A 25671-nucleotide genomic window follows, 5' to 3' on the forward strand; every position below is an offset into this window, starting at 1 on the left:
CCATATGAACCAATGTATTCTTCTCCCGGTCTTCTTTCCCAAGCCTCATCAACCCCAGGGGATGCAATACTTCATATTCTTGATGTAGTAAGGGCATTGTCATATTAGCTTAACAGAACAGAAACATTTAGGAACACACCTAGATTGTTTGGGACTTTGCTGATAGGTTTAAGGGCCAGGCAGTATACTCAAAGAGATTATCAAAACGGGTCTCCAGCAGTTAAGAATTTCTTACAAGCTAGCCAAGTGAGATTCCTCTAGCCACATGAGTTCATTTCACTAGAGCTCAGGCAACCTTTGCTGCCTGTCTGAAGAATGTACCTATTTCTGAAATGTATAGGGAAGCCATGTGGAACTCAGTCCACACATTTACAAGATACTATTCTTTGGTAGATGGTTCCAAAAATTATCCCCATTTTAGTGGAGTTGTCTTACAGTCATTCTTTAAGTACGACTTCTAGTACCTAGCTCCAAGCAAACAGGCAACTGCTGGTTAGTCACCAAGAGTGGAACTGTGATTCTTTGAGACTTGTTGTCCACACGGATTCCATGATCCACCCTCCTGACCCTGCTACTACAGAGTACTACTCCTATGGTATTCTGTATTGGCAAAGGAACTTAGGGTTGGTTGGGCCTGCGCCACCATTTATGCTCTCAGGTATGGGGATGTGTCCCCATCTAGAGCACGGATGTGGCCTTAAAGGATGCTGCTGGCAAAATAATCTGATCTCATGAGCATGAGGTGTACATGCACCTAGAGTGGAATCCATCTAGATCAGTGGTTCTTGAACTTTTTTTTCCACGGACCACTTAAAAATTGCTGAGGGTCTCGGCGGATCACTTAATGATCTTTCCAAATGCTGTTTGTACCATTAGCTAACTACTGTAAAATGCTTTGGATAAAAGCGCTATATAAAAAAACCCCTTAATTAACGCTTTTTTGTTCTACAAATAAAAGCATACAACTCATATTTCAATATCAGTAGTCTTACCTTTCTAATGCAATGGATGTGCCCTCTCTCCCCTAATATTGCAGCCCCTGAGCTGCGGCTGGGAAGGACGGGGGGGCAGCAGTCTCCCCCGCCACAGCAGCCACAGAGCTGAGGCTGGGAAGGAGGGCCGTCTCTCCCCAGCAGCCACAGCCCCGGAGCTGGGTAAATTCACCTCTTTCTCTGGCCGATGCAGCCCTGCATGTCCCAGATTCCCTCCACCCCATCTTCTCACCCCACTGCCCCCTCCCACCTACCCTCTGTTCCCCCCAAGGTCACCACCTCTCTTTACATGTGCATCTTCTCCAGGGTCCAGGCACCTAATTAGTGGAGCCGTGCAGCCCTGCACGGCTCCACTAATTAGGTGGGTGGCCCTTCATTCTCTTGTGTGCGGCCACCCAGGCGTGCACCTTAGAGGGAACTATCAGCAGACCACCTGAATGGTGCTTGCGGACCACTGATGGTCCACAGACCATGGTTTGAGAACCTCTGATAACCTCTTGAGGATCCACAGTTACTATGAGATAAGTAACCATTCTTTGTGTCTAAATAAAGGAGCCTAATAATGTCATTTCTTTGCAAGTCTGGTTTAACCATTGATGTCTCTTTAATACCTGGGTCTTAGAACAATTAAAGTCAAGTCTCTATCTAAGGCTACCTCTGTAACCACTAACATAGTAAAGCAGCAGTTTTCACTTCAGAGCATGGTCTGTAAATTTCAGACAGCAGTGTAAGGATTGAATTTTCCCATCTGGTGACTTTATCAAGGTAGAGGAGATAGAAGGTTCCTTAGTACTAATATCTGATTCAGACTTCTAGACCTAATACTTTTCTAGAGTGGTATTGGATTTTCTCTGTCTTTTGGTAAACATGTTGGTAAAATTCGATTTTTGAGCTTTGAGGCCTATTATGTAAACTACCAGGGAAAACCAGTCCTTCAGTTCTCTTCAGGGAAAATAGATACATCTTGCAGTTATGTGTTAAATATAACCTAGACCTGACTATGATTTTCTGTTCTGGTGAGCTCGCCTGCTACTACGCTACAGGATACCAGAATGTAGGTCAATCACATGAATGGGAGCTAGACCAAAATAATACAAGGCACATTATTTCCTATATGGAGATGTAGTTCAGGTTAGACTTTTACACATTTGGTGGAAACAACAAATGCAGATTTGTTAGAGGACAGATGCATTCAGAAGTGGCTCCCCTTCTCTCCCACAGAACTCAACTCTTCCAATCTGTTGGTGTATGGGTTTTTTTTAATGTCTTCCCCTGTGGCTATTTCCTCATGCTTTTCTAATGCTGCATACAGTTTTATGAAGCAGCAGCTGCAGAATGAAAATTGACTAGACTCCAGTCAGTTTTACTTCCCCCTCAGGGTTTTGATCAGTAGCAGTGACACTTTAATATTTTCAGTTTTACTCTTTGCTGGTTGAGAAAGCAGTAGTATCAAATGCAGAATATCAGCTCTATTGCTGAGTGAGTAGGATGGTACTGTGTTGCTTCTCATTTGGAAGGTTAGCTTTGCAACATTATAAAGCTGCATTTTTTAACGAAAACTTACATTCTGCAGAAACTGAAAGTTTTAGGCCACTTGCCAGAGAAAGTTCTCTACTGGTGATTGGTGAGTGTGTGTGGGTTTTTAACCCTGTTGAAGTGCAGTATCATTCATTTAGCATCAGTTTGTTTTCCTCTGTTTCTGTAAAGTGGATAGTGAATAGCTGGAATAGATTAGAAATCTAAATTCTTTGCAGGGTAACATTAGAAAGCATTGTCTTTTTTCTGGGTGACTTCATATTTTCAGTTCTCATGGGTGTTATAAAGCAGGCATATAAAATGAATATAGCTAAAACTGAACTTGGTGCATGTGCATTCTCTGTTTCAAAATTCTTAGGTGTGTGGTATGGACTGGTGATGAGCGGGTTTTTTTCTACAACCCAACCACTCGTCTCTCTATGTGGGACCGGCCAGAGGACTTAATTGGAAGAGCTGATGTGGACAAAATTATTCAGGAACCTCCTCACAAAAAAGGAATGGAAGAAGGAAAGAAACAAAGTAAGAGGAAAATCATCATTATTAGTCCCCATTTTCCCCATCACCCACCTTCATAGGATTAATAGAGAGACAATGAACAACCTTTCACACAAGCTCCATTTTGTGCTTATTTTCAAAACGAGCATAAAAAATAAGTGATAGAACTGTAAGCCGACTTTGAAAAATGAGGTGTAATTATGAAATCAGAGACAACTAAATTAAGAAGCTGATTGGGATAGTAAATTGCAGATATATAAAATGCTTAGAAAGAAAGCCCAAGAGAATAAAGGGGATGTTAATGACAGGAGAAATGTTATGTCTGTTAAAAGAAAATATGTATGAAAACAGACTAAAGGAATAAACAGTCTTTATTGAGAAGAAAGGTAGAAATGGTTAAAAAAATTATAGGAAACGAATAGATTTTCAGGCCAACAAAAAGTAGACAAAGATCTAATCACAAAGATAAGACAGTAAAATACTGGAGCATTGAAAGAAGGGATTAAATTAATGTTGACTGAAATAAAATTCTGCAGAGATCAGAAATTGGTTATTTCTGGAGGTTAGGCAGCATTGTTTTCATTAGGAAACTACTGAAATAAGACTATTTTGGGCATATTTTCTAATATATCATCCAAGAATGATAGACTTGCACATTTAGGGGGGAAGGTTGTTCTTGGAAGGAGAGGTATAAGGGTGATGATTTAATTCTAAAAACAGTAGTGCAGAATATTACTTTGCAATTAGAAGATATAAATGGGCTCTATGAAGCATTCACAAAGGCATGTTTTAGCCTCAGGTTTTTTTGGAAATGTGAGGTAGATGTTTAATTCCTTTAAAATATAAAACTGACCACAAATCATGTAGTGCAGTGTTTCTCAAACTTTTTGCTGGCTAGCCATTTGGATTTAAAAGAAAAAAATCGTGACCCCCTCCCACCCTCCCTCTAGAAAGAATTGTGACCCTCTACCTTCAGCCCCACTCAGGGCACAGGGCTCAGGGCTTCAGCCAGGCCTGGGGCTTGGGACTCAGGGCTCTAGCACCCCTTGAGGAGTTCCCGCTTGCAGCTTTCTTCCCTGGTGATCCTAATGAAGTGGAGTGGTGGCCCACTGTTTGATAACAGCTGATGATGTGTTTTCTTCCAACTTATACTAAAGTGCGCCCCAGTCCTACAGTCAGATCCACGGGGGGAGGAAAGTGGGTCACCTATACAGTTCCCTGGGCTTCTTGCTGGGTTTAGGGATGATAGTTCGATTACTTAATTTCACTGAAATGAATGAGTTCAGCATTTTGAGTTTGTATATTTATGGTTCTGTTGTATTTTCTGCATGCTAGACCAAGCTTTGGCAAAAAGTGTATAAAACACCAATGAAAATAGAGTTCTTAAATCTTGTTATGGGAAAGGGATTTTAAATGTAATTAGTTAGCAGATTTCATAAGAACTAATCCCTTCTGTTGAATGAATGGAAAATAGAATATGGAAGAGAATTGTTTTGTGGCTAATATTACAAAACCAGGGTGTTGGCGCTTGCTGTAACAATCTGATTTATAGGGATAATTAAAGATGGAGAGTTAAGCATAATGCCATAATGACAAAAATTACCGATCTCTGATGATATTTCTCTAAAACTGAATGAAGAATAGCATCTAATTTCTTTCAAAATAGAGAGTTAAAATTGTGATCAGGCAGCTTTATATAGTATGCAAGAAGCTTCAGGCATAAGTTGTGAACTTTTCTTTACTTCATCTAGAAGACTGTTAATGAAATTTACCTTACAGTTAAAGAAGATCATGAATCAGCAGAGGAAACAAATGATGATGAGCCTATTAAAACAAAGAAGCGGAAGTAAGTTAATCTTAAACTCTTAAATGGACTTAGTCTAGATCTAGAAGGCTCCATCCTGGTCTCAGCGGCACTAATGCAACCCTGTTGAAGGCAATGGGATTGCGTGGGTGTAACGGAACAGGATTACTTTAGATTTCTGCTACCTTTCTTGCTAATGTTACTAAGTTTGAGGGTTTTAGAGCTGGATAGAATTCGTGTTGAGAGAGAATTCCATCTTCTGTGGAAGTCATAAATAATAAATGTGTGTTTGTGATAGAAGCTATCTGTGATAGCCAGATCTCCCTCAGGAGCATTTTGAGCTGTCTTTACATTATACAGTTCTGTGGCATTAGCATATGCCACTCATTTGCCCAGTTTGTGTTCACTCTGTTTGCACAAGTTTTTGTTGCCCAAAAAAGATAGTAGTATGGATTTTTGAGCTGGAGTTTTTCTATAAAAAGGCTGTTTTGACTGTGCTATAACATCATGAGTGATTGTTTTTGCTCTCTTTGATTTACAGAAAACCAGGGCAAATTTTATTGTTCCTAGAGCTATATGCCTTGTTACAAGTAGAAGTGAGTTTGTGTGTGTGTGGTTTTTGAAAAAGGGCGGGGGGGAGGGGTGAGAAAACCTGGATTTGTGCTGGAAATGGCCCAACTTGGTTACATTGTAAGGAGAGTGATCACTTTAGATAAGCTATTACCAGCAGGAGAGTGGGGTGGGAGGAGGTATTGTTTCATGGTCTCTGTGTATATAATGTCTTCTGCAGTTTCCACAGTATGCATCCGATGAAGTGAGCTGTAGCTCACGAAAGCTTATGCTCAAATAAATTGGTTAGTCTCTAAGGTGCCACAAGTACTCCTTTTCTTTTTGCGAATACAGACTAACACGGCTGTTACTCTGAATACTTCCATCTTGGTATTTTATGTTTGATGTAATCATGAGGTAGTCCCTGGTTATGACTGCGAGAATTTAGAATAATACTTCTGGGAACTAAGAATGTCTCACTAACTATCCCTAGAGGAGCAGTGTATTTTTGAAAAATGTCTTAACAACGTGGATTATTTGGTGGGGTTATTTTTTTGGCAGTTCCCTCCTTAAACTCAATTTGATGTACATTATAAATGTTATAATCTTGCTCAATCATGTCCTTTTTAACTCAGTAAACAGAGCCTGGTGTTTTTGACAGAGATAGAATATAAATAGAGTATAAAACAAAAGATGGATTAAACTTTTAACCATAAAACTACTTTTCTTTCTAGTGATGTTACATTTTCTTTTGTGATTCGCTTTATAGTACTTAAAATCGGAATGCCTTGTTTGTGTTTATTCACTCTGATGTGTCAGTCTTTGACAAACCTCTTGCAGTGGTTTGTACAAGCCTGTATTGCTGGAATGATCTAAAATTTCTGTTCTATTTGTGATGCAGTTAGATTTCTTAACTGCAGTGTTAACATCACTTTTAAGAGGATGTTTCATTTTTACAGGAAAGATGACAACAAAGACATTGATTCAGACAAGGAGGCTGCCATGGAAGCTGAAATTAAAGCCGCACGTGAGAGGGCCATTGTCCCTCTGGAGGCGCGAATGAAACAGTTCAAGGATATGCTGCTAGAGAGAGGGGTCAGAGGAACTATCCTTTTGACAATAAAGTAGAACCTTGTTAATTCTTACTTTGCTAATTTGCAAGCCTAATAATTCTCATACACGCAAAAGCAATCTCATTCCACTTCTGAGGAAAGATTGAATATGATTAGGGGCTGTGATTACTAAAATCATCAGTTATCCTAAATAATTAAAACTGAGCTAAGTTGTCAAAATAAGTGAACCAAATATTCTGTGATGAATTATCTTTTCCTTTCATACCTCCCAATTCTTTGAGCCACAATCAGTGTGAATTAGCAAGTTTTTGTTTTATATTTAATTTTCCGATGTTAGTTTTCAAGTTTCAACAGTGTGCTGCTGATGTACAGCAAAGAGAAGGGGATAAATCCCTGCCCCAAAGACTTTTTTTCTATTTAAAAAAGTATGTCGTATATTGACAGGTCAAAACACAGGTAGGGAGGTGGAGACTTTTCAGAGGCACAAAAGTCATATTAGGCACCCAGTACCCATTGAAAATCAGTGGGAGTTGAGCACCTCGTTCCTGTTTGTTCTTTTAAAATCTTCCCATAATCACAACTTGAAAGGAGAGAAAGTTTCGCCTCATCTTTCCTTAGACTATTCTGCTAATGTGGAAAACTAGCCATTTATTTTTTAATTAAACTAAGTTTGAGGCTTGTTCATTTCCAGTTGACTTTTATAGATGCATTGACTTGCATATAAACATTGCTATCATTCTAGGAAAAGAGAAGAGGTTCCAAATTTGAAGTGATGCCTGTACATCTTTTGGTTTGATCCGCGGCAGTGGCATTTTATGGGTTATTACAAAAAAGCTCCGTTGAGATCAGCATACAGATAGCATTTTTTCAATACAAAGATCCATTTGTGTATGAGTAACTTTTAATTTAAAAACTCAGAATGTTTAGCAAAGGAACAGAGCAGTCATGGGAAATCAAAATGCAAAGCTTGAAGGTTCTCTTCTGATGTAGCGATTTTTAAATGCCACGCAGTAGTGGTTATTTTAATGAGTAATTAGATGTGTGTTACTTCTGTGTAATTATGTAGAAGTTTTCAGAGCCAATTAGTGTGGAAATTTGCCATGCTAACCTCCCACCGCTTATCATCTATTAGTGATGAAAACTTCAGGATGGATTTCGGTTATGTCTTCTTTTTGACAGGTGTCCTGTAGATTTCAAGCAAAACGCACAACCTTTGTATCTTTAGGGGAACTTAATTACCAGGCAAAATCCTGTCTATTTTTTACTTTTTAAAGGTTTCTGCCTTTTCAACCTGGGAGAAGGAGCTGCACAAGATAGTTTTCGATCCTCGGTACTTGCTTCTCAATCCTAAAGAAAGGAAACAGGTAATAGGAGAGGTTAATTAACTTCAAGACACACATCATTAAAATAATCTTTGAAAGTATAGTTCTTTAAAACCTCCCCTTCGGGGACCTGTGTTGCAAATGTCTTTTTTTTTTTTTTTAAATGCTTTATTTTCAACAAAGAGCAGAAGCTGGTACTTTCTCTGATGGTAAGATTTATTTCCTGATGCAATGAAAATTATATATGGTTAGGTGGCTGCCAAAAAAGAGGTGCAGCAGAGAGCATCTTCATTGTCACACCAAAATATTAATAAAATGAGTAACAAACACATTAAAAATCTGAGCAATGAAAAATTCAAGCACATGCTTTATTATAAGGCAGGCTCAGTCCAGGAATCCTTTTCCCCAGATGAAGGAAGAAAAGTGAAAAAACTTGAAAAGCCTAGGAGAGGAATAAGTCCCTTTTCTTAACATACTACCCAGAAATGTTTCAACTTTTTATTTTTATATTAGTATATTTAAATCCTCCAAATAAGTCTCAGGTTAACAAACAAGTTATGGGGGGGAAATGTTCATATGATGACAAATACTAATGTATTACACCACTTCCCATACATGCATTGGGAATGGATTCTGAGTGTATTATAGAAGCAATTCCAATCTCTACATTACCGTTGCTATGCAAATATGTGAGTGTTGCATAAATGGATGGTCTCTATTATAATGGTAATTAATCCCTTAGTGTAAGTAGTCAGGATTACGCAGGATGCCCATGCTAATATAAAATGTATCAGTTGTTAGGGGGAAAGGAGAAGTTCTGTTCTCTTGTAAAGAGGTATTGAACAAGAATGGATTAGTAATTCCTTCCAAAATAATGGTGTGGGTCCGTGTGTGTGTGTGTAATACACACACACACACACACACGGACCCACACCATTATTTTGGAAGGAATTACTAATCCATTCTTGTTCAATACCTCTTTACAAGAGAACAGAACTTCTCCTTTCCCCTAACAACTGATACATTTTATATTAGCATGGGCATCTTGCCTAATCCTGACTACTTATATATATATAAAGAATGAAAGGGAAATGGTATTGGTTATTTCGGGTATTTTAGTACTGCCAGGGTACATCTACTAGCAGAGCTTGGGGAGATATGGTAAAATGGCTTCCTTTGGAATTGTCCTGCAATTGGAGAAATAAATGTTGGGCCCGGGCCCTGAGGGGTCATACAGAGACCATCCGTGAGTGTGAGATTTCTCTACTAATATGAGGTCAGATCTGCCAGTTTGCTGGGCCAAAGCAGGCATACCCTTCCACAGACTATTTGGGGAAACTCTGCAAGTTAAAACACATGAAGTTTTCTTTCCCTTCGCCCTTTCCCTACTTCCCTTCATAGGGGATGATAATATGGCTCCAAATTTGTACATCTTATGTCTGATTGGTATTTCTTTAGGTATTTGACCAGTATGTGAAGACCAGAGCAGAAGAAGAGCGCAAGGAAAAAAAAAACAAAATAATGCAGGCCAAGGAGGATTTCAAGAAAATGATGGAAGAAGCAAAGTTTAATCCAAGGTAAGTGGCGTATTTCACATTCACATGTGAAAGCTTTTACCAGGTCAAAATACATTTTATTTTTCAGTAGGGCAATTTAACCCCCCTTTTGCTCCTTACTCTTTCAAAACTGTAAAAGAAGGGGGAAATGAACTCTAGAAAAATGTTGGGCCTGTTGAAATGTATTATTTTCCTCTGCATGATTATAGGCTTCCTAACCAACAGAGTGCTGGAATTTTGGAGTTTGTGATGTTTTATATAGTCTAATTCACTGGTTCAGAATGTGAAAAAATCCCCAGCACATGGCTGGGTGGTGAGAACGGGCTCATTTTTTTTTCTGAGTGTTCTCATGTAGCTCTTGTAGTCTTTGTGGATCGTACTGGCCTGTGAGAAGTTTTCCTTGTAGAAGAACATCACAGTATACGTATTTGGGTTTGTTTGGTTGTTTTTTTTTTTACCTTCAATGAATAAGTGTATATCATGTATTTGTGGATGTGTAGATAGTGTACACAGTATTACAGACAATATTAATTTTGCAGTATAAAAATCACAATGAATCTATGCCATCCCGGGGTATCTATTGCAATAAGTGTTTTGGTGTTTTTAGCATGGATACTAGATATTCTAGATTATGGTGCCAAGGTACCTGAATTGCCCACGTTCATAGTTCTCACCCAAACAGCTCATAACCATCCTTATGTCACTTAATAGCTTATAAGCGTTATATTTTACATTAGATGTATTTCAGTGTCACTTTTAACCTAGATCAGACAGGAATTCTTTTATGTTAAAACAACGGTTCATTTGATTCACTTCAACTTCATGGATTCAGTGACATACATTGAAATGTGCTGGAAGCTGGCATATGCAGTCTTTTTAGGTTAACCAGCGTAATTGACTTCACATCTGTAAAAGCAATCATCAATCAGCAGTGTTTTTAGACACCCAGTAAGGGAAGTTGTCAGTAAAATTACATTTTTTGGCAGCTGTGGGATTTTGAGTATTTAAAATACATTAATGGATGTGCTAAATATTCCTTCAGAATGATTCACTTTAGTACTTTGCAACCCAAGAAAAACTAAAACTGTTATCTCTGCGAGTGTTTATGTATACCAAGACAAACACTGTTTTCGCACAGAAAAAAAATAAAAATGGGAGAGAAGAATATAATGTCCAGATGAGGGAGTTCATGTTTTGTTTTACCCTATCCTTCATCTTCTAGTGGCAGTTGTTTGTCTAAGGCATTGCTGTACTTCCATGGGTGTCAACTACTTAAAAAAAATCATCTATCCCAGTCTAACATGCTCAAGTTTGTATTCCACTCTTTTTATACAGCTCGTGTTCTTCAGTATAGCTGTACATTCACTTTCTAATCTTTTTGAACAAGCTATCAAATTTTCTTCTTGTTTTAATTTACCCTACAGCAACGGTAGGCGGGATTTTCCAAGTCTAATTATTTCCATGCTGTGATGAACACATTCGTATGATTATAAGTGTCTCACGTATTCTTGGGGCCAGATTTGCATCAGATCTTGGAAAAAGCACAGTAGTGTTTTTTTTCGAGGTAAGTGGCAGTACTATATTTACTGCACATCTGAGATTGGAATCTGGCCCTGGAGGTGAGAGAACTGTAAAGAAAATGCTACAGAGATAATGGGTGGAAAGCCTTGCACTACTGCACCTGCTCATAGTGTTAAAAATATCCCAACTTTTTGTGTCATAAGGTTAAACTATATAATGTTCATTGCAGGAAAATTAATTTATCCAGTGTTCTACATTGACTAACACCAGATGTTGAATTTCCCAGTCTTAGCACAGTTTGGCTGCAAGTGAGTGCATGTCAATTTTAGATCGCACAGCCGTGAAATATCTGGACAGGCTGACTACAGTGTTAATCCACAAAAAATTAAGGTTTTTTTAGACAATTGTATTAAGTAAATTTATTTTCTTTGGTTGCATTGTAATCTTTTTTCCTAAACCTCCACACCTGCACAGATAATATAAGTGCAAGTCTTGAACAATATTCTTCTTTGTGTCTGCTTAACCCAACTCCTTTCTGTAGTTTACTGATCAATTATTTGCATAGTGAGAATAGAGGGGTTTTTTTTTATTGTATTTTGGCATGTGAGCTAGCAGAAGAAATGGTGTTTTCTGCTGAACCTACTTCACAGCAAAGATAGCTCGAACAAATCAATTCACTTGCCATTTTGTTACAGAGCTACTTTTAGTGAATTTGCAGCCAAGCATGCTAAAGACTCGAGATTCAAGGCAATTGAAAAGATGAAAGATCGAGAGGCCTTGTTTAACGAGTTTATCACAGCGGCAAGAAAGAAGGAAAAAGAAGATTCGAAGACCAGAGGTGAGAAGGTAAGGTGGTTTTAGTTCCAGTGGTGTGAGTGGTGGGAGCTTGAATGGGATGGAAGAAAGCCAGTACTTGGTTTCCAGTGTTCTTTCGCTGAGATTTTTGTTCCCCAGCCTTACAGCTTTTAAAAATACAAATATTTGACTACTGCTTTTTTTTAAGGCCTTTTAAATTAATCTTATTAATTTTGCAGGTATATCAACTTTTAGTAAATGTAAATATACTGATCGTTTATTATATTAAAAAAAACAAAACAAAAACCACAAGTCACATCATGCTGTTTTAACTGGAATGATATTTGTCTTTTTTTTAAAAAAAAGGTGACATCCTGGAGGATGAAAAGGATGCTTGTCTTCTTTGGGTAGAAAATCCAGAACTGGCCACTACCTTCCTCTTCTCTCAGTGGTGGCTATAAGATTTCAGAATTCTTTGTAGACTATTCCATTTAAATTTCAAAAAGCTGCTTTGTCTCCTTTTTCTACCTAAAAGGTAGCACTTGAGTGACTTTCTAATCTTTCAGTAAACATACCTTAAATATAAATTACTGCTTATCAGAATTAAAGGTTGACTATTAAAGATTAATGAATTCCAAATGTCATTTGGCTGCGATGTCAATACTCAGGAGCAAGTGCTCACCACTGGGAAAACAGACTGCTATGGAGGTGGCATCAATAGTGTTACCATCAGAATATGCAGCCTCTTTCCTAAATGTCCCTGTGTGTTGTGTGAATGGAGAAGAATAACCTCTGAAGCCTAATCATTTTTGACATTTAAAATCTCCAACATTTATCTTGTAAAACAGAGCTAGTGTAAAGTCCACTTATTAGGAAGCAGTGGTGAGAGAGTAGCATGACACTTGTAGAAGAGAAAATGCTGTGGCATACAAGAATTGGAATACCTTAATAATTGAAATGGCAATTTTGGATAAATATTTCCAAAGTAAAGAATTTGATTCCTCTAATTTAATGCATTATTGGTTTTTAAATTACATTTATTCTATTGCTGATATTTTCAATAAATGATTATGCTTTCAGAGAAAACTAATGAAATCTAATTGAAAACTATACCTAAACTTTTACATACTGTATTTGAACCACAAATGTGGAATTTAAAAACACTGTTTTTGCACCATAGCAATAGTTTAGCTGAAAGTGTAAAGAGATGTAAATGCTTTTAGTTTTAATATTGCATGATTGTTCTAAATTAGACAAGTTAAAAGAAGAAAGACTGTATTTCTCTTTGTACTTGAAACTAATGTTCTTTCTCCAAAAGCCTTTTGTAACCATTTTATGTATTCTGTTTTATAACAAGTGGATAGACTTTACAGTTATGTGCTGTGCGGCCTGTCAATCAGTTCAGTCTGACAGCTGTCAATCACTGACACGCAAAGTATTATGGGATTCCCTAGTGAGGAAAGAATTGGTATCTCTGTGTGGTGACTTTAGCCTCCCGCAGTTCCGGTACTTTACATTTTTTTAGTTTTTCCTTGTGAAGTGATGAGAGTTGTGCCCAGAATGTGTTGACTGAAAAAAAATTCTAAATACACCTGCAGTATTTTCAGCCTTATTTCTGTTTTCTTTTAAAAAAAAAAAAAAGTAAAATAAAATAAAATAAGGCCGCTAAATTGTAAAGTGAAGCTTTCTCAGCCAATATTAAAAATCCAAAGATTTTCTATAAAGAAGGTAAGCTCTTCACAGAAATCTTTAAAGTAAGGGTTTGAAATATGGTTTTGATTTCAGTTGAGATTTATTGTACTAAACAGTGCCATGGGAGCCTCTCTTTCATGTGGTCATACAGTCCTTTTTATTACTGTAATGTGTCAAATCCTGCCCACCTTTACTCATATGAGTAAGTGGAACTCCATAGGTTCTATTCAAGTGAGTAAGGTGAGTGAAGTTTGGCTCAGTGTGTGAATTTTCAAGGTGAAGAAATGAAGGAATCAAGTGTAATATGGGTTGGTAACATGGAAGCTTTTCTGCAAGTTCTCATCACACTGACCCAGAACACTTCCTGTCTTCCTCTGGCCTTTCCTCAAAATAGACATTGCAAGAAAACTAGCATAAAAGGCCAACAAACTCAGTGTAAGCTGAAGTCTCAGCCATATGTATACTCACTTTGCCAAGATTATAAGGTTAGTGCATTAACTTTGTTCCATCTGACCGTTATTATCCTATATTAATAGCCATCTACCTGCCATTCTGCTCTAGTTTAGGCATGTACTCTGTTCTTTCTCAGTTCAGGACACTTAAGTTGGCAACATCTTAAGCCCTTACATAGCAAGATGACAAAATTTTCTCAGGTTATTGTTTTAATTAATGGCTTGTTAATATCCTGCCCCACCTATTGACTTGAGGTGGCCTGTCTTAGTGCACTGCCTTGTGCCATGTGCATGTAACCAAGGACGTTTTTGGGTGCCGAAACAGTGTTATACTGGCCTCTGTGTTAGAACTGTTAAAAACGGCATTGCGTTTTCTGAGGGAAGAAAGCTACTGGCTACAGGTTCCCATTTACTACTAAACAGGCCCGTAGTAAAGGAACAATCAGCTAAGACAATGTCTGTTCCTTCTTGACTGAAGAAAAAGTACTAGGTTGTGAGATCATGCTGGCTTTAAAGGAGGAGAGGAGGGAAGACAGCTAACTGTTTCTGTAGTAACAGGGGAAAATGTTGTGTTGATTCTTGAGCTGGAGCTCGTGCCATTGTATTACTGTTTGCAGTTGTGCTTTGCTTGTGCAGTGTTTTAGTCCCCTTTCTCCTTGTAAGAGGAACCACTGCATATTGTGGATTCTCACCAGGCTCTCAGGATGGATTAATGAATAGCCAGTGACCAGTATAAAAAGGAAGCAGAAATACTGTCTGTGTAGGTATATATTGCAAAAGAGTGCTCCTGTTTACACTTTGACCAATAAGATACCCTTACTTTTATAGATTTCTGTAGTAACATCTGAGAACTCCTTGTTTTACATTTTAAATGTAAGTTCCTAATGCTCATGGCTTAGAAAGCTTCGTATCTTGATACTGCTTGCATGTTTTATTTAAGATCAATTCTGGAACAACATACAGCATTTTATAAAATAAGTAAAAGGTTTTGCTTTGTATCTTGTTCAGCACCCTAAGGTTGATTTACAGTACTGTAGGTGAAGAGTTACAAACTTCTCCACTGTAACACTAAGGAGTTGTTTCCTAATCTCTACTGTACTTGTCTCCTGTCTTGAGATAGCACAGGAGAAGTCCATAAAGGTTCTTACAAACCTAAGCAATAAAAACACTGTCAAGAGCCAAGTTCATCAGTGGGGAAGCCTGCAGAATATTGGCTCTGATCTTCATTTTACTTTAATATGTGGTAATAACTATATATATATATATATATGTCATTTTAAGAGAGCTGGAAGATTTCAGTTAGCTGATAAGGCACACACTTCGATAGCCTTACATTAGTCTTCAACTTCCATTGTTAACTTCTGTATGTGGGAGCTGAGACTTTTGGGGGAGTGCAAAATATATAGCCAAGCCAGCCCAAGCTAGGTAATAGTATTATACTGCAGCAAAGGAACTAGTTATGGTTTTATTCCTATGCCACCAGGGCTTGGTAGTGCTGTGAAGGCAGCATGCTTAACCCTGGGTAGAGAGTGCTTTGAGCCATTCAGTGGGCTCTAGCCCTTCAACAAGTGATGTCAACTGGCCTCTCAAGGGAAGGCTTGTTCTCTTGATTCAGAAAGATGGTGGCTTAAATGCCAGGGCCTTGAGGGTTTGAAATAGTGGGAATTAAAGAAAAAATCCTAAGATCCCAAAAGGGATATGGAGGAACATCCACCCCAGGGTTAAAAATCCTTACCAACTGTACAGTAGCTGCCCTTGCAACTGCTGATGCAATGTTGTATCACTAGTTTGGCTCTTCTGTCCTGAGGTCTAAAGTTAGTGTAGGACTAGATCTATTAGTCCTCCTTAATGTTGTAGCTATGTACAGTGTTGAGGGTTTTATTATTTGTAACATGCCATTTCCATTTTTTAAAAGTAGCTACAAATATTTGTTTATACTTACATAATATATTTTAAATGTAACTGCTGAATTACAGCATATGGGCACACTTTTGAATATATCCGTCTTCTTAAGACTATAGACTTAATCATTATTTGCTTAAGTTCTGTACATCTTTGTTCAGTTAAAAAAGATTTAATGAAATGTAACTAAAATCCCACTATTGATCTTAAACAGGAGATCGCTGTACTGTTTACTGTTTAATCGCAGATACTGTATATACCTCCATCCACTGTAAACTTGAGGCATGAACCCATGGGTATTTGCGCTCCCTAATTAGGGCTCTGCTTAAAATCTAACTAGCTACTGTGTCATGGATGCCCTGAAATACTGGTTTGTGCAGTATAGAAGTTGGAGGGATTGTATTTTAAAAGCTCAACAAGAAAGCTTAAATTAGAGTAGAGCAAGAAAACTAAGTGTGTGGATGAGTATTTCTTTAAGGTATACAGCTAATCTTAGATTTTGATAGTCTTCCTAGTGTTTCTGTTTTAATATATTTCACAAAAAGTATACCCAAAGTGGATTTTAGAGATAATGAACCCTAAAATTCAATATACTTTTAGTGATTTTGATGTTCTAGTATGTAAAATTCATATAGTTTGCTTCGTTGAGGTAAGTCTGCCTCTTTTTCTATTTTTCCAAACATTCAGGAATCCCGTTATTCATGAATTGTTTTTCTTCCTATATCTTCTATGTAAAAATAGATTAAAATGGACTTCTTTGAACTACTGTCTAATCACCACTTAGACAGTCAGTCTCGCTGGAGCAAAGTGAAGGACAAAGTAGAGACTGACCCCCGTTACAAAGCAGTGGATAGCTCTTCACAGAGGGAAGACCTTTTTAAACAGTACATTGAAAAAATAGCTAAGGTATGTGTGTATTAGTTAAGTGCTGGGTAATACTTTCACTGTTGTCTACACTGTTGTTAATATATTTAAGCAGTTTCAGAGATTAGTAATGCTATCACTTTTGTAGTGATACACGTGGAATGCAGCCAGACATTTCCTAGTTCCTATTAGTTGTAGGTATAGCTAGATACTTAGTCATATACTTTAGCTGTTAATCACAATCTCCCAGATCATCCCTTGACACAGGTTTACAGTGCATGAGCGCTGTCCATGCTAATTCTGCCAGTGTGCACAAACCTGGGGAGTGGAAAAGGTACTTGAGAGAATTCATCAGGCAGAGATAGGGGTAGAGCCTGCAATAGCTCCTTTTCATAGCCACGTATTCCCAACCAGACTAGCAGAGGTTTCCTTCTTTCATGTGGTTTCCTTTCAAGTGAACTCCAGTTGACTCATATGCAGTGCCTCCATTAGTTCTTCCATTTCTGATTCATGTTCCTACCTGCCTCTTCAAGGAGCTAATGCCATGAATGAGAAGTTAAAAATAGTTTAACTAACATTAATTTCCACAGCAATTTGCAGTTGAGTTTGTCGCTACATCGGGGAGCATGCTTTATAGAGTGGCTGCTCTCTGACCTGTTTCCTTCCCCAACTCCCATCCAGTGAAGATCCAAACTGGCAATGGTCACTTAATAGCACTTATTTATTATATAGAGATTTTAATTCATATATCTCAAAGCACTTTATAAAGAAAGGATTATCTCCATTTTACATAGAGAGCAAAAAGGTGAAGTGACTTGTCCAAGGTCACAGAGCAGTCTAGTGCACGGTCCATCAGACAACATCACTTTCCCCTCTCCTTCTTTCAGTTGTATTAGTTTTGAATATTTATTTTTACAAGATGAGATTTTGGGGGACTCAAAAGCAGCATGCAGTTCAGCTCACTCCTTTGCTTTCATGTGCATGAGCGGAGGAGGGGAACATCTGTCCCAAAGAGGTGGGATGGACACAAGATTTATCTGTTGTACTTGAACTGAATAGCTTCATCATTCAGACAATCATTTTGAGGTTTGATTTCTCCTCCGTGGGATGGGTTGAGGCATGTCTCTTTAAGGATGTTACAATAGCCACATACAAATGGTTGAATGGTCTTTGACATTTTAAAGCACAGGATTTTTAATACCGCTGTTGAGCTTTTCCTCCACTTTAAGTTCACAAAATAAAATCTTTAGCAAGATTAGCTTTTAGTGTTGCCAGCTAGCACCCTGTATACACTGTGGCTCTCAACATTGCTAACATTGCCTGTAAGCCAGTGTTAGCAACAGAAGGAATTCTTGCAAAAATGCCCTAAGTGGAGACAAACCTAGGTAGTTCAGAAGTGGTATATTTCATTTTACCTATTTCATAAATGACAGTTTGTTTGATGATACTCATCCTATTGTTTCCATTAACTGGTTCCATTAAGATGCTGCCTCTTTATATGTTGTTAATGGGGAAATATGCTCTTGCTTCTGATTCAGAATTTAGACTCTGAAAAGGAAAAGGAATTGGAAAGGCAGGCTCGCATTGAGGCAAGTTTGCGTGAACGAGAAAGGGAGGTTCAGAAAGCTCGTTCTGAGCAGACCAAGGAAATCGATAGAGAACGTGAACAACACAAACGAGAAGAGGCTATCCAGAATTTCAAAGCGCTTCTGTCTGATATGGTGAGGCTTGCACAGTTCTGTCTCTGATTTGATTACTGTAGGACTTTATCTTTGCCAGAACAGTTCATCTACTTGTTATACTAATATAGAAATAAGTTCCCTGACTACACAGCAGCACATTAGCACTGGTAGTGATTAAGCTTCTGTTTCCATGATGCATTTATTTTTTCAGGATTTTTGTCTTGCTGGGAAAAATATGCTTGCTTCAGCCTCACAGCTGGTGTCTGAGGTTTCATCCAACAAGTGCATTATTACAATATTACCAAAAAAGGCAATTAAAATTGTAAATACTTTGTACTAGAAACTCTAATGCACATGTTGGAAATAAAGATTTATTGATTCAAGAGCATTTTCCTCACCTCGTTTTGTCTGCCCTACTCATGTCCCCAGCATAGCATCTGACCCAGCTCTTTCCACTTCTCAGTTAGAGAGTACTTTATTGCACTAGCTGATCCAACCCTTGAAATACCACTTCCTAAGAGGGCAGACTTGGTGAGATGAGAATCTCGTGGTATGAAAGGGGAACCTCTTGCCTGCTGATCTAAGATGTGGCATACCTGAAGGTGGGTGGTGGTTGAACACAGATTCCAGTACTGTTGTCTTTTTGGGGGGAAGGTGCAGTATATAAATCCAGTTTCTTTTAACCCAGTTTCTTTGCTAGGGACATAATGCAGGTAATATAGATTTAGTAGGAGCTCCTTGGAGGTTGTTTCTGGTTCCAGAGAGTAAACCTTGGACTAAATAAAGTGCCCAGTAGCCACTAGGAATTGATTATGATGTATTTCAGAGGCTGCTCTTCTAGGTTAATACAGTATATTATTCATAGGGGAGGATCCTGATTTTTCTATAGAGAATGGCAGAGCAGTCCAAGTAGGGTGTATCTATCTCCATCTGAACTGGTGCACAGTGAGACTCTCTGCAACATGAGGTTGGCATTTGACAGTGGTTAACTGCATGAAAGCTGTCATTGTCTCTTACCCCCCTTACCAAATACAGTTTTAATTCAGATAAAAGTTGATGATGAAGTATAAGCTAAGTGTTTGAAGAATTGTCTGATAATGAAACAGAGAAAGAACGTTTTTGTAAAAGAAAAGTGGTTTTTGTAAAATGTAAATTTTTGTGTCAGGTGAGATCTTCAGATGTGTCATGGTCCGATACTAGGAGGACGCTCCGAAAAGATCATCGGTGGGAATCTGGCTCCCTGCTAGAAAGAGAAGAGAAAGAGAAGCTTTTTAATGAACACATTGAAGCACTTACCAAAAAGAAGAGGGAGCATTTTAGGCAACTTTTGGATGAAACTTCAGCGGTAAGAGACTTGTGCCTGAAGGCAGTACAGTTGATGAAAATGAGTGTCTAGAAATGGAAATGACCACTTATGAGGTGGAAGAAAAGTGAAGATAGTGAAGTATTAATGCTATTATACAAGGCACTGGTCAGACCTTATTTGGTCACCCATGTTCAAGAAAGATTAATTTAAAATAGAACAGGTGCAGAGAAGAGCTACTAGGATGATCAGGGAAATGGAGGGCCTATTTTAGGAAATTGGCAGAGCTTGGCTTATTTAGCCTTACAAAAAAGAAGGCTGAGGGTGGATATGATTGTTCTCTGTAAATACATTAGGGGGATAAATACCAAGGAGAATGAAGAGCTGTTTCAGCTAAAGGACAATGTTGACACAGGAACAAATGGATATAAAGTGGCCGTGAACAAATTCAGGCTGGAAATTAAAAGGTTTCTGACAATCCAAAGGGTGAGGTTCTGGAACAGCTTCCCAATAGGAGTGGTAGGGACAAACTACTTAATTAGTTTTGAGAGAGAGCTCGACAAATTTATGAGTGCAATTGTATAACAGGGTTGGTTGTGATGGTACATTGGTATGTTCCCAAAGCTCACGTTTCAGGGTTTCAGCTGGCCACTGGCAAGGGTCTGGAAGGGATTTTTTTGTCCCCCAGTGTATTCTGGGAGGGGTTTTTTAATCTCCTTTCTCTGAAGCCTCAAGGATGATCACAACTGAAGATGGAATATTGGACAGGGTGGGCCAGAGCTCTGAGGTGGCACCAAACATTGTCTCTCAGGTGCTTGGCTGGCTGGTTCTTGTTCACGTGCTCAGGGTCTGACTCGGGGTGGGTAAACTTTTTGGCCCGAGGGCCACATCGAGGTTGCAAAACAGTATGGAGGGCTGGATAGGGAAGGCGGTGCCTCTGCAAACAGCCTGGCCTCCACCCCCTTCCACTTCCCACTCCCTGACTGCCCACCTCACTACCCCCGACCCATCCAACACCCCCTGCTCCTTGTCCCCTGACTGCCCCCTCCTGGGGCCCCCCGCCTCTAACTGCCCACCTGCTATCCAACCCACCACCCCTCCCCGCTCCCTGTCTCCTGACCGACCCCCTCCCCGAATGTCCGCCCCCTGTCCCCTGACTGCCCCCCCGGGACCTCCTGCCCTTATTCAATGCTTCCCCTCCCCCTGCCCCCTTGTCCTGCTGCTCTGAGCAGCATGGTAGGCTTATTGGAAAGCCTGGGAGGTAGGCGGGTGCAAGCTGTGCTGCCCGCATGGCGGTGTGGCTGTGGGGGAGGGGTCGGGGGCTTGCCTCCCTGGCCAGGAGCTCAGGAGCTAGGCAGGATAGTCCCGTGGGCTGGACGTGGCCTGCGGGCCGTAGTTTGCCCACCTCTGAATCATAGAATATCAGGGTTGGAAGGGACCTCAGGAGGTCATCTAGTTCAACCCCCTGCACAAAGCAGGACCAATCCCCAACTAAATCATCCCAGCCAGGGCTTTGTCAAGCCTGACCTTAAAAATATCTAAGGAAGGATAGTCCACCACCTCCCTAGGTAACGCATTCCAGTGTTTCACCACCCTCCTAGTGAAAAAGTTTTTCCTAATATCCAACCTAAACCTCCCCCACTGCAACTTGAGACCATTACTCCTCGTTCTGTCATCAGCTACCACCGAGAACAGTCTAGATCCATCCTCTTTGGAACCCCCTTTCAGGTAGTTGAAAGCAGCTATCAAATCCCACCTCATTCTTCTCTTCCGCAGACTAAACAATCACAGTTCCCTCAGCCTCTCCTCATAAGTCATGTGTTCCAGTCCCCTAATCATTTTTGTTGCCCTCCGCTGGATGTTTTCCAATTTTTCCATATCCTTCTTGTAGTGTGGGGCCCAAAACTGGACACAGTACTCCAGATGAGGCCTCACCAACGTCGAATAGAGGGGAACGATCACGTCCCTCGATCTGCTGGCAATGCCCCTACATATACATCCCAAAATGCCATTGACCTTCTTGGCAACAACGGTACACTGTTGACTCATATCCAGCTTCTCGTCCACTGTAACCCTTGGTCCTTTTCTGCAGAACTGCTGCCGAGCCATTCGGTCCCTAGTCTGTAGTGGTACATGGGGTTCTTCCATCCTAAGTGCAGGACTCTGCACTTGTCCTTGTTGAACCTCATCAGATTTCTTTTGGCCCAATCCTCTAATTTGTCTAGGGCCCGCTGTATCCTATCCCTACCCTCAAGCATATCTACCTCTCCTCCCAGTTTAGTGTCATCTGCAAACTTGCTGAGGGTGCAGTCCACACCATCCTCCAGATCATTTATGAAGATATTGAACAAAACCAGCCCAAGGACCGACCCTTGGGGCACTCCACTTCATACCGGCTGCCAACTAGACATGGAGCCATTGATCACTACCCATTGAACCCGACAATCTAGCCAACTTTCTATCCACCTTATAGTCCATTCATCCAGCCCATATTTCTTTAACTTGCTGGCAAGAATACTGTGGGAGACGGTGTCAAAAGCTTTGCTAAAGTCAAGGAACAACACATCCACCGCTTTCCCCTCAGCCACAGAGCCAGGTATCTCGTCATAGAAGGCAATTAGATTCGTCAGCCATGACTTGCCCTTGGTGAATCCATGCTGACTGTTCCTGATCACTTTCCTCTAAGTGCTTCAGAATTTATTCTTTGAGGACCTGCTCCATGATTTTTCCAGGGACTGAGGTGAGGCTGACTGGCCTCTAGTTCCCAGGATCCTCCTTCTTCCCTTTTTTAAAGATGGGCACTACGTTAGCCTTTTTCTAGTCGTCCGGGACTTCCCCAGATCGCCATGAGTTTTCAAAGATAATGGCCAATGGCTCTGCAATCACATCCGCCAACTCCTTTAGCACTCTCTGATGCAGCGCATCCAGCTCCATGGACTTGTGCTCGTCCAGCTTTTCTAAATAGTCCCAAACCACTTCTTTCTCCACAGAGGGCTGGTCACCTCCTCCCCATGCTGTGCTGCCCAGTGCAGTAGTCTGGGAGCTGACCTTGTTTGTGAAGACAGAGGCAAAAAAAGCATTGAGTACATTAGCTTTTTCCACATCCTTTGTCGCTAGGTTGCCTCCCTCATTCAGTAAGGGGCCCACACTTTCCTTGACTTTCTTCTTGTTGCTAACATACCTGAAGAAACCCTTCTTGTTACTCTTAACATCTCTTGCTAGCTACAACTCCAGGTGTGATTTGGCCTTCCTGATTTCACTCCTGCATCCCCGAGCAATATTTTTGTACTCTTCCCTGGTCATTTGTCCAATCTTCCACTTCTTGTAAGCTTCTTTTTTGTGTTCAAGATCAGCAAGGATTTCACTGTTAAGCCAAGCTGGTCGCCTGCCATATTTACTATTCTTTCTACACATCGGGATGGTTTGTCCCTGTAACCTCAATAAAGATTCTTTAAAATACAGCCAGCTCTCCTGGACTCCTTTCCCCCTCATGTTGTTCTCCCAGGGGATCCTGCCCATCAGTTCCCTGAGGGAGTCAGTCTGCTTTTCTGAAGTCCAGGGTCCATATTCTGCTGCTCTCCTTTCTTCCCTGTGTCAGCATCCTGAACTCAACCATCTCGTGGTCACTGCCTCCCAAGTTCCCATCCACTTTAGCTTCCCCTACTAATTCTTCCCGATTTGTGAGCAGCAGGTCAAGAAGAGCTCTGCCCCTAGTTGGTTCCTCCAGCACTTGCACCAGGAAATTGTCCCCTACCCTTTCCAAAAACTTCTTGGATTGTCTGTGCACCGCTGTATTGCTCTCCCAGCAGATATCAGGGTGATTGAAGTCTCCCATGAGAACCAAGGCCTGCGATCTAGTAACTGCTGTGAGTTCTGGAAGTCTAACTGATTGTCATGTGTGGGGTTGGGAAGGAATTTCCCCCCAGGTCACACTAGCGGTGACCTTGAGGGGGTTTTGCTTTCTTCTGCAGCGTGTGGATTTGGGATCCTTGCCAGGATTATCTGGATAATATCTCATTTAATTATTTCTCTGCTATTGCGGGGTCCTTGTGCACAGTCAGTCACAATGTATTGGAGGTCAGACCAGATGATGTAGTGGTCCTTTGTGGCCTTAAACTCAATGACTCTGACTTGCATCCCCTAGCTTTACCTTCTGTAGTTAAAGTTCTCAATAATAATTCTTCCCCAGGCTTTTTCTCCCACACCAACTTTCCTCACTTCCCTAAGAAAGGGAATGCTGGAAAGAACAATCTTTTTCTCACCTAACCAGTTATACCACAGTAACCACCTTGAATGTTGTGGTCCATTTTCACATTCAGTCTTTTCACGCTCTTGAACCTGGTGTCGGTCTTTGTAATCAGTAATTGTCATTCATTTTCCTTTGGCTTTTTCACATCTCTTCAGTGTTGCATTATTTGATACCTTCTATTATGACACAGTCCCTTGGTGTCTTGGGCATTTTAATCTTCTGTCTTTGCTCCTACCTATTCAATAACTTGTTTTAATGAATCGCGGTGGCAAGCCTCCGGGATTCTGTCCTTCACTTTGTCTCTTTTATCTTAACTGTAAAATTCATTCTTAACTTTCACTTGTATACCAATGCTATTTAAACCTCTCTCTCCTTTCTTAATTTGTTACTTTGTGTCTTCCTGCCTCCCTTTTATCTCGTTCTGGCTTCATCATAACTTTCTTGAAGTCTTAGGAGGCAATCTTATTAAATATTGGTTAGAGGAGTATCTAATATTCTAATCACTTTTTATATGGCACACTAAAATAAATTAAAACGATGAATATCTGACTTTGAGCTGGGGCTTCTATACATAGCTGTTTTTACGCATACAAACATGCTGTTGAAATTATCCAAATATGCATTAGGAAGAACTGTTAGAATTTAAACTACAAGAAACTTTCATAATTTTGTGAGGACTTTTCTCTTAAAATCCACCAGTTTACAGAAAACAAGAGTTCAAAAAGGAAAATATATGCCACAAAACAATATGAAAGTAATACTAAAGGGATAAGAGAAGTCAACAAAATGGAACATTTAAAAATTGTTACTATGTCCTTAGTTTTCTCCCTTATGCATGAGGATTTCAGGGCTCTCAGGAAAGTGATATGTACTTGCATGCTTAGACTCTAAATATAATTTGCAATATTGAACTGTTTTTGCCTCTTTTGAAAGATTACTTTAACATCAACGTGGAAAGAAGTGAAAAAAATCATTAAAGAAGATCCCAGATGCATTAAGTTCTCTTCCAGTGACAGGGTAAGAAATAGTCTTGCTTCATTGCTGCTAGCCTTCCCACAATATCCAAAGCAAAAGAGAGTGAATGCTTGTTGAAATGGATTCCCTTTCATGTGAATATAACTATATCACTGTGTTAATCAGATATTTGCTTTTTTAAAAATCTTAATTAAAAAACACTTTTCTGTAGTGATCTTTAAACTAATTACAATAAAATTATTTCTTACACACTGTAAGTTAATATAAAGTACTTTATAATCTACCGTCACCTTTTCTATGGTATTACTCTTCTTTTTCTTCATGCAGAAAAAACAAAGGGAGTTTGAAGAGTACATCAGAGACAAATACATTACTGCCAAAGCTGACTTCAGAACGCTATTGAAAGAGACCAAATTTATAACGTACAGGTGTGTATCATAGTGTTTTAGAAGAGCAAAGACTTTTCTTTACTGTACCTTAAGAGTGTTGATGAATGGAATTTCACTTTCTCCTCCCATCTAACATTTATAGGCCAGTGTCTGAGGAGTTTTAGTGCAAAATTGTAGATTACTAGGCTGCCTATGAAGTTGCATAGTAGTGAGAGGTCCATCACTGTATGTTGGGTTCTGCACTGATTATTATCAAGTGTTGGCAACTATTCTATAGCAGGGGCTTTTTGGATTTTTGTTTTGCTTGAGAGCATTGTTTTGGGTATTTTGAATACATTGTCAAGTGATTCAGCTCATTCTGTAGTGAAGCCAAATTACCGTTTAATTAGGGTCCTTGGTTCAGGCCTAGAAATGTCTTTGCTTAATACCCAGTGAAACTTCCAGTGATGTTAGGGGAAGTTTGGAGAAAAGATAAAGGGTGAAACCCTACCCCCATTAAAATAAAAACAAATCTCCCATT

The 25671-nt window shown here is 39.6% G+C and overlaps 1 protein-coding gene across 9 annotated transcripts in view; it reads left to right on the top strand.

Moving 5' to 3' along the window:
- TCERG1 (transcription elongation regulator 1) overlaps positions 1-25671 on the top strand; it is a 56182-nt gene that overhangs the window by 28535 nt on the left and 1976 nt on the right. For all 9 annotated transcript variants that reach the window (XM_077825225.1, XM_077825228.1, XM_077825226.1 and 6 more), the window contains 11 exons: positions 2887-3047; positions 4803-4869; positions 6336-6471; positions 7724-7813; positions 9230-9348; positions 11544-11694; positions 16431-16595; positions 18092-18274; positions 19401-19580; positions 24721-24804; positions 25090-25190. In XM_077825225.1, coding sequence (XP_077681351.1) covers positions 2887-3047; positions 4803-4869; positions 6336-6471; positions 7724-7813; positions 9230-9348; positions 11544-11694; positions 16431-16595; positions 18092-18274; positions 19401-19580; positions 24721-24804; positions 25090-25190 — 1437 coding nt within the window. The remainder of the gene's footprint in view (positions 1-2886; positions 3048-4802; positions 4870-6335; positions 6472-7723; positions 7814-9229; positions 9349-11543; positions 11695-16430; positions 16596-18091; positions 18275-19400; positions 19581-24720; positions 24805-25089; positions 25191-25671) is intronic.

This window comes from Eretmochelys imbricata, chromosome 8 (genome assembly GCF_965152235.1).
Source record: "Eretmochelys imbricata isolate rEreImb1 chromosome 8, rEreImb1.hap1, whole genome shotgun sequence".
Classification (NCBI taxonomy): Eukaryota; Metazoa; Chordata; order Testudines; family Cheloniidae; genus Eretmochelys; species Eretmochelys imbricata.